Here is a 12,339-nt window from a genome sequence, read left to right as displayed (position 1 = left end):
CACATTGCATGAGACATTGCGATGTTTGAAAAGCAGATTCTGGAGCATATCATGATCCCCCCCTGCAGTCTCATTCATTTAATGACTGTGAACATGAGTGGCTCCTGCGCAGGGGAAGGATGAAAAAACACACACACAAAAAAGTCCTGAATAGTGGATGCTCAAAAGCAATCTGATAGCAGCAGAGTGACAAGAATACTACAGCAATACAATCCATTGCTTTTTCATTGAAAACACAGTAAGAAACATTCATTTATTCATTTTCTGTCGCTTTTCCTCACGTGGGTCGTGGGGGTGCTGGAGCCTATCCCAGCTGTCTTCGGGCGAAAGGCGGGGTACACCCCGAACCGGTCGCCAGCCAATCATGGGGACAGTAAGAAACAGTTTGTGTTAAAAAAAAAAAATACAGAAAAAGTAGAATTTCAGTAGTTAGTTTAGTTTGTCATGGCTATTTACACCCGGAAATGCTCCTGAAATACTACTAGTGAGAGTAGTAATTATAATATACTCCAGTTGATAATAATAATTGATACTAGTGATAATAATTCACACAATAGTACAAATTTAGGATCTTAAGTAGAGCTTCAAAATGCAAAAGGAAGAAATTGGAGTAAAAAAATTGAGTAAACTATTTATTGCTAACAACTAGGCCTGGGCGATGTATATTGATATTTTTAAAAATATCATAATATTTTCATAATAATATTTCTGTTAGGCTGCACAGTCAGGATATCGACCTGGGTTCGATTCTCCGCTAGGACATCTCTGTGTGGAGTTTGCATGATGTTGGCTGCTAGCAACTGCAGACTTGGTGCCCTCCCCCTCCCTGTATGCACACTCTATAATGCTACACAGACTAGCCCTTTCGTTCCATGACGTCCACAAAATAAAGACAGTTAGGACCCTGATAAAGTGTTGCTTACTGCTGGCTCTTCTGAGTCTTCCACACCACCAAGTAACGTTGGAAAGGCGTTGGGCTTCAGCAAGTTTGTGGGCTAAACAAATGTAGCTTTCCCTTACACCCGAAGAAACACGTCCTGGCTGACATGCTAACAGTACAGCGCACGCCCATATAAGGAAGCCTGCTGTGAGGGAGCTGCCAATCCTCCCTCACTGATCAGATGTATGCCCCACCTACCTATGTTTTCTATTTGTGTATATAGCTGGCTTCTGTTATTTACACATAGACATTCTGGTTATTACTTTAATTATATTTGTTTGCCATTACAGTGTTTAATTGCCACTTTAGTTAGTTAGTTTTTCATATATAGAAGTTTTGTTCCTAATTTCTCATCAGTTTGTCCAAGCATGGAGGCGCGCCCATGTGAGTGCAGGCCAGAGGCATATGATCACCTTGATTGGACTCTCTCTGGGTAGTTTTGGGGTAAAGGTAGTTAAATGTAATATAGTGGTTAAAATGTATACAGAAATTGGAACTTGTGCGGTAGTATTGAAAGGCTTTTGTAACCTAAAGGAAGGATGTTGAAAGTGTAAATATGGTACCTTTTAGATAAATTGCCTCACCCTCTCATTGGGGAATTATGGTTGGCCTTTCACTGGTAAAAAGGGGCTGGGTGAATTGTTGGGGAGGAGGCCTGTTGTGTGTGCTGGGGGGAATACTGCTGGACTGTCTGGTGAAATAAACTTGGAGAGCTCTCAAACCTATGGTCTGGTGTGCGTTTCAGAGGCTATGGCTATCCCGGGCTAGTAAGGGGCCATTTTTACAACTAAAATCGTATATTTTGGTGTCAGAAGTGGGATTTTCTGTGTCACAATCTGTGACATCACAAATCACCAGTAAGAGAGCCACCCCAAACTTCTTTCAGGACTCGCTTTCCAAATGCGCAAACCTTGTTGTGTGAAACTGGAGGGACAAATCAAGTTTGTACGTCTGTAGAATATGCAGAAGAAAAGATGCGGTTGTCTTTGAGAGAACATTAACTACCCCTTGATTGGGTCATCTCACATTTAAGGGAGGAAAATGACCACTTTTTATCAACTTCGACATTCCAGTACATTTTAAATGTCATCGTAATAATATCTTTCACACACCATTTTACCGTGACCTGATCCGAGTTTGAAAAGGCTCCCCATAGTGTCCACCATTTTCGGATTCGACTTTGTCCTGTGGGAGGCAGCTTTTTTGATGGGCCGGCTGTAGCAATGACAGAGTGCACAGGGTCTTGTAATGGTCGGCTTTTAGCGAGGCATTGTGCACTTGAATTAGCCATCAGCCGCCATTTGGCTCTGCTGGGAGAAACTGGCTCTACATTCGCGTCGCAGAGGCCAAACAGAAGGACACTCAAGGCGAAACACATCACAGACGCCGAGAGAACATAAAGAGCTTTGGGTCACCGCTATTCCTGATGATGTGACTCCGAAACAATATCTGCTAAATGGAGATGCTGAGTGATCCTCAGCAAAAATACACAAATGATTATTCTACAGTGAGCCCTCAGAAATCCGGACTGTGCCTCGTTCAGAATACACTCACAAAGTAACATTTATGTGATACTACTAAACAACACACAAGTAAAACTTTGCATTCATGTATACGTACACTCAAAAAATAAATGTTTAGCCTCAACAAAAAAACAGTTTCCATTAGTCTTTCTTAGTTATGACAACTTAATTTGAAATTGCTTTGAACCAACAAACAATATTGCATTGCACGAATTAGCTTTTCCTCTTCACTCAAAGTAATGCTTACTGAATAATTGTTGTCATAGGGACAAGTTTTTAAGTTCGTAACTCAAAAAAATATGTTAAGTCAACTGACTTTTCAAAGTAGTTTAATTTGTTGTCTACTTAATTATAATAACAATGCACACAGCTTTTTAAGTAGCAGTAACTTAATATATATGTATATATATATATATATATATATATATATATATATATATATATATATATATATATATATATATATATGTTTAATTATTACATTTAATAATAATAATGTAATAATCATAATTATACAGAATAATAATAATTTAATATTAATAATATATTTTCAATTTATATATATATATATATATACATATATACACATATACACACACACACACACACACACACACACACATATATATATATATATATATATATATATATATATATATATATATATATATATATATATATATATATATATATATATATATATATATATATATATAGTGAAGAAAATAAGTATTTGAACACCCTGCTATTTTGCTATTTCTCCCACTTAGAAATCATGGAGGGGTCTGAAATTTTCATCGTAGGTGCATGTCCACTGTGAGAGAGATAAACTAAAAAGAAAAATCCAGAAATCACAATGCATGATTTTTTAACAATTTATTTGTGTGATACAGCTGCAAATAAGTATTTGAACACCTGAGAAAATGAATGTTAATATTTGGTACAGTAGCCTTTGTTTGCTATTACAGAGGTCAAACGTTTCCTGTAGTTTTTCACCAGGTTTGCACACACTGCAGGAGGGATCTTGGCCCACTCCTCCACACAGATCTTCTCTAGATCAGTCAGGTTTCTGGGCTGTCGCTGAGAAACACGGAGTTTGAGTTCCCTCCAAAGATTTTCGATTGGGTTCAGGTCTGGAGACTGGCTGGGCCATGCTAGAACCTTGATATGCTTCTTACGGAGCCACTCCTTGGTTTTCCTGGCTGTGTGCTTCGGGTCGTTGTCGTGTTGGAAGACCCAGCCACGACCCATCTTCAATGCTCTGACAGAGGGAAGGAGGTTGTTCCCCAAAATCTCACAATACACGGCCCCAGTCATCCTCTCTTTAATGCAGTGCACTCGTCCTGTCCCATGTGCAGAAAAACACCCCCAAAGCATGATGCTACCACCCCCATGCTTCACAGTAGGGATGGTGTTCTTCGGATTGTACTCTTCATTCTTCTTCCTCCAAACACGCTTATTGGAATTATGACCAAAAAGTTCTATTTTGGTCTCATCTGACCATAAAACTTTCTCCCATGACTCCTCTGTATCATCCAAATGGTCATATGCAAACTTAAGACGGGCCTTGACATGTGCTGGTTTAAGCAGGGGAACCTTTCGTGCCATGCATGATTTCACATCATGACGTCTTAGTGTATTACCTACAGTAACCTTGGAAACGGTGGTCCCAGCTCTTTTCAGGTCATTGACCAAGTCCTGTCGTGTAGTTCTGGGCTGATTCCTCACCTTTCTTAGAATCATTGAGACCCCACGAGGTGATATCTTGCATGGGGCTCCACTCCGATTGAGATTGACCGTCATGTTTAGCTTCTTCCATTTTCTAATGATAGCTCCAACAGTGGACCTTTTTTCACCAAGCTGCTTGGTAATTGCTCGGTAGCCCTTTCCAGCCTTGTGGAGGTGTACAATTTTGTCTCTGGTGTCTTTGGACAGCTCTTTGGTCTTCGCCATGTTACAAGTTAAAGTCTTACTGATTGTATGGGGTGGACAGGTGTCTTTATGCAGCTAACGACCTCAAACAGGTGCATCTGATTCAGGATGATACATGGAGTGCAGGTGGACTTCTAATGGGCAGACTAACAGGTCTTTCAGGGTCAGAATTCTAGATGATACACAGGTGTTCAAATACTTATTTGCAGCTGTATCACACAAATAAATTGTTAAAAAATCATGCATTGTGATTTCTGGATTTTTCTTTTTAGTTTATCTCTCTCACAGTGGACATGCACCTACGATGAAAATTTCAGACCCCTCCATGATTTCTAAGTGGGAGAAATAGCAAAATAGCAGGGTGTTCAAATACTTATTTTCTTCACTGTATATATATATATATATATACTATATATATATATATATACTTCATTTTTTCTTTTTGGTATTTTTTGTGCTTTCAAGAAAGACAGTTCAACCACTGCTTTTGTGCAATTAACTACATATTTTTTATTTTGAACGTGAGAGTTGCAAAAAGAAAGTCTTTGTGACAAAAGTTTGTAATTCTTATGTATGTTTGTGTGACCAGCTCAAAATAACCACATACAAAGTCGTCATAGATATATAACAGCAAAAGACAACTCGTTCAATACATGAAGTATACTTCATGTAATGTATACGCAGTTGTGGTTTTATTCACTTGAAGATATCTCCCTTCCTCCTGTTTTCGCCCTCAACAAAACCAAACCTTTGTGCATTTGAAACAGCGACACACAAAGACCCAGTCAAGTTTGATTGACACGTTTCCAAGCTTGCTGGATCCTTTCTCTGCTGTTCAGATCAAATAAAATGTCTGACTAGCAGGCATGGGCATTGATGTTGTTGCTTTGGGCACACTTATTGGAGCTCCACCGGTATAGAAAATGGAAGGAAGGATGGATGGAAGGATGGATGGATGAATAAAGTCTGCAGTGGCCAGCACTTCAGACACAAATTGTGTTGTGTTCACAGACTCAGGCATGAGGTTACTCTTCTGTATCACAGTGGACACTTTTTATGACGTCCGTCTTTCTTATGGCTTCCTCATTATGTGCGAAGGGAGTTGTGCTTTGTAACCATTTTCTATTTTTCTGCTGAATGTCCTCGACTCAAGGTGGCTTTTTTCAACCCAAAGATATAACACCACCACCACCAGCTAGCATATGCACATTTTAAACAAAAGATTGAACAAACACGTGTGAAGTAAACCGCATTAAAATTGTCATACGTAAATTGTTGTTCAACCGAACAACAACTCAACACTCAATTGTCAAAGGGGGAAAAAATAATGATATCATTCAGCTGTGGTTTGAAAGAAAATAACTGACTGTAATGGAATAATCCCACGGCTGTCTTTTATCCAGCAGCATCATCAAGAAGAATAAAGAAAGCAGCGACCAAAGTGGATAATTATTTCCCTTTTGAATAGTTACTCACCGTCTAGTGACGGCCACTGCGGAGTTTGCATAGTTGTACAAAAGAAAAGCCACAAAGAATTAGATCACTGCAACCTTTCATGTTCCAGTCATAATTCAGCCAGTGCCATGAACAATGTTAACTCAACCTTTGCACCCGTGGAACAAGGTGTCATTAGCGCTTATTCTTCCTGTTCTGGAGGCATGTGTGAAAAAAGGCATCCAATGGGGAGTTAAATAAAATACCTTTCCCCAGGCATTTTTCTATGTGGTTTTAATAGGATTGTTAAACTATTAAATAAACTATTAAATCAGATGAATCACAGTTTTTAAATGAATGAATCATGATTAGTCATTTGCAACTATGTCTGGAATATGCCCATTTTTACTGAATTTTATGAACAGAGAGAGGAATGACAGAACAGGATTATATTTGTATGTTTGAGCAGCTCCAAATGAAAAGATATAACAAAAATAAAATCTCTTTTTAGTCTAGTCTTTTTAGAGTAGTATTAACATTTTGAGTGTATTTTCCGTGATTTTCAATCATGCTTAAAGGGGACCTATTATGCTCATTTTTGGCCATTTGTATCGGAGTCCGATAGAGCAGCTACACACAATAACCGGCACAGAAAGCTTTCTAGATATTTCAGAATCTGCACCTATTCAAGCTGTATTTCTTCGATTTCATGCTTCCCCGCAAAAAGCTAATAAAGTGGAGGCAGTGTGACAAACGCCGAGCCGTTTTCAACTTCCCAATTGTACCGTGTACGTGAATGAGGCACGGCTGAGTTCGGCGGTCGCTGTGTGTGCCTGGCCAATCACAGAGCGTGAAGAGTGAATACATTATGAGCATTTTCTTTCAACTCAAATACGGATAATGACAAAACTAGGCTGTATGGTATTGCAGTATCTGTAAATGATACTCAGCTCATCCCTAATGTGTAGCCAGCCACTGAGACAGATAATTACAAAAACTGACCTACAGTAACATGCACGACATCCCACTGCAAACTACACCCACAACAATAACACTTTATTACTTCTCCGACAGCGCTAATCAAAATGAAGCATTGTTACCTCCAAGCACTACATCAGTTTTCAACCCAATTTTTGTGTCACTTAGCAGGACCACAGTACATAAAAACTCTAGCAATGATTTCCACGTCTTTGTGGCTAGGTGGCATAGGTCTACATTAATTAGGTTACAATCCATTAGGCTTTGGTGCACATTGGAGTAAATATTTTATGTATGTGGATGGAGGGAATTGGAGAGGATTGATTTATTTCTATATGGTGGAAAAAGCACAAAGACTCAGTGAATTGTGCTTGCTTATTTTGTAACTCCCTTGCGACTTGCCAGCATGTTGTTGTTCCGAAACACTTTCATTTATTGATATCGGATACACTTCTGATCTTAGCTTCCCCTGAGAGTATTGACACTGAGGTCTAGGAGAAACAAAACTATACAAGAATGAAATACCAGTGGGTTTATTCTGCAGAATTTCACAGCACAAATGGTTTCATTGAAGTGCTTATATGTTTCAAATGTACTTTTAATGGAGTATGCCAGGATTTGCCATTGAACACATCATATTGGACCAAACATCATCTTTTGTACATTCAAATGACGAGCCAAGCAGCACTCATGCATGATTGTAAGGAACTGTATAGTCATTGTCTTACTATGGCGGCTATTGGCTGGATGGAAATGCAAGGCGATGAGGTCAACACAGGCAATGTGGAATTATCCCTCCACATGCTCCAGCAGCTTCCCTTTTGCGTGTGCATGAACCGTTTGCTTTTTTCACTGCAAACAAGTGACAGCATTCCGTAAACTGGAGGTGGATTTACGCTGTTTCTACAGCGCCTAACGACCTGTGATAAGTCGGTGGAGCGTGTGGTTGTGTGCCCGTGAATTAATAAGGACAGCTGTCAGGTGCTGCTTCAGAGCATGACGGACCTTGATGACAGCGGATTCACGGACTCCTTAATGATCCCTAACACCGTTATCTTGAATCTACGGACGGAACACTTTTTGGTGAACTACATTCATTTTCTAAGTTTTAACGTTGTCACTCTCCCTTTTGAAGAATATATTTTTGTATGACTTGTCGGGTTGGTGTTAATGCCTTTTACATTGGGATTCTTCATTCAATTATTCAAACTGTAACATGTCTTGTATGATGCCAAACGCCTTTTCACTTTTAAAGATACCTTTGCAACCTTCAAACTTCACGTCAATGGAGCTTAGTAAAGCCATACATTTTGCATTAAGGCTTCAATTTTGAAAGCAGGTGGAAACAATCTGTCCAATAGCAAATGACAGTTACTAAGTTGAAATATTGACATGATTTATTCGTGACCCTGAAAAAAAACAGTTACATCCGTGAATTCATATTTTTTACATAAATAAACAGCATGTCCCATGAAGGCCATCGATGATGCGTGTCTGACAGGATGGTGACGTGCACAGCTGAGGTCCACTACAGTTCACAAGGTGCCGGCAGAGGAAGGGAAGGGACAGGAAGGGGGGGGGGGGGGGCACTTTTCAAACTGTTAGCAGGAGGTGAAGGTCTTCCAGAAGAAGTTTTTACAGGGTGCCTTGCGGTCACGCTGAGGCAGGGATAGCCTGTTGTAGAGGGCCCGCTCCTCCAAGCGGGAATCCAGCGGCTCCTCCAGTTCCTCGGGTGAGGTCTCCTCTGGGAGCATGTTGGTGTCTAATGTTCCCTCCAACAGGCTGGAGATCAGCTTGAGGATCAGCTCTTTATGCTGTTTGCTCGTTTCCTGCAATGCGACACATTTGCTAGGATTAAAGACAATCATTTCCAGTTTCAAAGCTCAAATGTCAACCTGTTCATGATAATGACAACAGTTTAATATTGGATCTTGCTGAACTAGTGAATTCAAGTAACCAAAAACCAATAAATATTTGAATAATAATAAATACCTCTCTGATAGCGCCCATACCATTTTACCATTAAAGATGGAATAGTCTCACAAATAAATTATTTTTCTCTCTCATCTTACAATCAAGATCAAAAATATCAACATAAGTGGAATTACAAAAAAAAAAGCTCACCCTGGTCGACCCCTGGATGGGGCTCCTGTCCTCTACCGGAAGCAGGGCAGCTGCTCTGACACTGATCAGAACCCCCATGAAAGCTGCGAACACCACCAAGATCTGCATGTTGGGACGAGTGTGCAGTGGAGGAGTGAAGGAAGCGGTGCCGAAATATGAAGGAACCACTGAGTGATCCACAGGAAGAGGAGAAGATGCAGCAGAAGTCGTAAAAGAAGCTGCTTAGTTGGTGGCCAAAGATGTGGAAGCCAGAGAGATGCATTCTCCTCTTTACTCCTCACTCTTTTTATACGGCTGTGTGACTGCCACTGACGTAGACGCTGGTCGGTGGGTGGGTGGATATGTGTGCGTGAGTTTGGGGGGTGGGTGTGGGTGTGAGATAGGAGAGGAAGGGAACAAATGGAACGAGGGAACAGTTAACTTTCTTGACAAATAGCGAGATGGACACATTCATATGGGCCACCGGGAGAAGATTCACCATGCAGACCAAAAGAACTTTCACCAAGAATGACTGTAAACGAGACAAAAAGTGGCTTATCACGCCGTGGGAGGGGTCAGCAGGATATCAAAAACATACAAGCGTGTGATCACGAGCTGACTGACTGTCAATGATCTGTCACCAGCTTCTGATTGGCTTTTTGGCACCTTGAAATGACAATCAAATGGTCTGACTCCGGATGTGGCTTGGGGTGAAACACATCAATCATGTACACAAGGAAAAACATCTTCACCCCTACACAACATATCACATGGAGGTGATCCACATTAAAGTAAAACTGCACTTTGTGGGGAAAATTGAACCATCAACCAAAATCCTTATGTGAGATATGAGCATGTATTTCCCTTTTCTGTGCTTTCTAACCGTCAATCCTGTCGCCAGTCTGAAATAAGTCAGAGATGTCAGCAGATATGTAGGCACACTATTCAGGAGTTATGATCACGAGCTACGGTCAGCAAAATTCCCCAAAATTTTAAAACTCCAGGAGCAAAAAACAGAGCTTTTGCCTTGAGCGTCCTTTCCGTAAACACAGGAAGTAAATACATACATGATCTCACAACAGGCACAACAACAGTAATATAATAATCCTAATACCAACACGGGCTAGTGTTGTGGCTATGACTCTCCACAAGTTAACACTCAACTCTGAACCCCCAACGTCACTTCCTGTCCGCCACCTATTCTGCTCCCCTACTCGCCCTGGAACTCATGTGTAACGAGGTGGCCAGCAAGGGCGGGGCGTAAGCCCCACTGGTCTGTGTGTCCCACAGAGGGACCTTTGTCCTATTACAAAGTTAACACAGGTAAATTTGACAAATATATATAAATACAAAAGACCAGGGGGAACTATTGACAGATACACAGCACAACAGTGATTTTATTACATGCTTCTCATTAAAACACTAGTTACAGTTTGCCTCCAATATGGAGGGAATCAAAAATAAACAAAAGGAGCCCAAACCCAACCAACACAAAACAAGTTTTAAATCAAACACTAACCACCAATTAGACCAATTAAAGTGTGTATGTGCGTGCTAAACGATGTTGGTCCTCCACTAAAGTGCATACATGTATTTAAGTCACTAAGCCATACTGAGCCATGCATAGTATGCATAAAAACACAACAAAGGCATCCACCTCTCCTGCAGGTGACAGGCCAATTAAGGAAGCAAACCTCCCCTTTAAAAGAACAAGAACGGCTCATTTAGCACAGCTGTGTGGTGTGTTTGCGGGAGAGCTGGCCGTAGGACTTTTGCCTTTTAAAGTGTCACACTGAAAACAAGTAACCCAAAGCCACCCCATTACACATGTACTGTGACACACAACAGCTCAAGTTGTATTTATGTCTTACATTGTTTTTTAATCTAATTATATACAAACATACATGGTAATACAAACGTAAAGGTGACTACATATAAAGTCATTTAGTTATTATTAGTAAGTACCTAGGGATTGGTGTAAATGAAATATGAATTCTATTTCCGTCACTAATAAATATTACACTTTATCATTTGAAAGTCTTGCTGGAATTAGTTTTCATTTATTTTGTGTCCGGAGGAAAAGTAAATGTAATGTGAAGAAAACAGTCGCGATAAATGAGAGTTTGGCCGTGCCGTGTGCACACTAGGCCGCTAGCAGGGTGGAAGCCCGCTAGCATCCAACACGCCAACTGATTGATGTGTCAAAATGGATTTGTTGTGCTTTCAAACATATTTTTCACACATTTTGCTCACTCACCATTGATCTTTCGATGGCCCCAAGACAACCCAAAGATTAAACGACGAGCATTAGAAAGCTAGAAATGGAAGAATCTACTGGTGTTTGCACTTTTCAGGAGACGTCAATAGGTGGGAAAACGTCACCGTGATGATGAACCCATATCAAACTTCAAGACTGGAACAAATTTAGGGTACGTACAGGTACTATCAGAGACGTCAGCGACTCAGCCGTCCACCTGCACCTCAAAGAGAAATAACACTCTGTTGAGGACAAAAATCTACATATTTTGGACAGAGAGAGGACAATGGTTTGAAAGGAGTTTGGTAAGCAATCTATGCTAAAATTGAGAAACCATCTCTAAACAAAGGGGGAGAGTTTGATCATCTTTCCTTTTATCCCGTCTTAAAATATTTAAATATTTGACCTCTAACAAATCAACAAGACAGCCACCTTGGCTTCTGGGGTGTCCATGATCATCATCACATCATCATCGTCCTTTTTGGAGGATAAATACTTCCTGCATTTCTCTAGTCAGACTAGTGTTTGTCCCACCTCGTCGTTCAGAGTCAACTGATGACACCTGCTGGATGAGAGGTGAAACTTCCTCTAAGACAACCACAATAGTCCACTTGCAATTGATTCAATGCCCTGGTTGATTATTAATTCACCCACTATGACCACAGGAAGGCACAAAAGATGCCATAGAGGAAAGGTGTAAGAACCATAGAGCTGGGAAGTAAAGTCATTGTAAAAATAATGTTGAATATACAAGGTTGCCCCTGACCAAATTGGGGCATTAAGTGAATTATATGGGGCACCAGCAAAAACTGCTATGTATTATTATATGATTATTATTGTTGTTGTTGTATTATGCACATACAACAGTCCTAAGAAAACATAATTCAGGATCAAATAGACGGACATTTCAAACGTTACATTCGGGTTTAGTTCCCTCTGTCAACAAATGCATCAGTTACACACTGCTTTCAATCAGTATTTCTCTGTAATGTCTCCTCAGAAGATGGCTGGTATGAATTCAATTCACCAACTGATGATGACATGTTCTCCCTTAGAATAGTTGAAAACCTCATCATTTGATATAAAACTTTTGCCAGTGTATTGTTGACCACCAACCTGTCATCTAAGGCTTGATTACCCAAACATTCAATAAATGTTAATCAGGGCCACTG

The 12,339-nt window shown here is 40.2% G+C and overlaps 1 protein-coding gene across 1 annotated transcript; it reads right to left on the bottom strand.

The window, feature by feature from the left end:
* Nucleotides 1-7,324: 7,324 nt before the first annotated feature.
* LOC131137146 (somatostatin-1B-like) lies at nt 7,325-10,221 on the bottom strand. The gene is made up of 2 exons (XM_058084744.1): nt 8,932-10,221; nt 7,325-8,636 (listed from the first exon to the last, which is right to left on the bottom strand). Exons 1-2 carry the CDS (start codon nt 9,037-9,039, stop codon nt 8,409-8,411), a joined length of 336 nt encoding a protein of 111 aa, XP_057940727.1. The 5' UTR covers nt 9,040-10,221; the 3' UTR covers nt 7,325-8,408.
* Nucleotides 10,222-12,339: the final 2,118 nt, after the last annotated feature.

Source organism: Doryrhamphus excisus, chromosome 10 (genome assembly GCF_030265055.1).
Source record: "Doryrhamphus excisus isolate RoL2022-K1 chromosome 10, RoL_Dexc_1.0, whole genome shotgun sequence".
NCBI classification, from domain to species: Eukaryota; Metazoa; Chordata; class Actinopteri; order Syngnathiformes; family Syngnathidae; genus Doryrhamphus; species Doryrhamphus excisus.
The sequence above is the reverse complement of the archived record's forward strand: the minus strand, read 5'-3'. Positions and strand labels throughout refer to the sequence as shown.

Coding starts and splice junctions, on each gene's coding strand:
- LOC131137146 (XM_058084744.1), bottom strand. CDS start 9,039: ATGCAGATCTTGGTGGTGTTCGCAGCTTTCATGGGGGTTCTGATCAGT. Junction 8,637..8,931: donor CCATCCAGGGGTCGACCAGG/GTGAGCTTTTTT, acceptor GTCGCATTGCAG/GAAACGAGCAAACAGCATAA.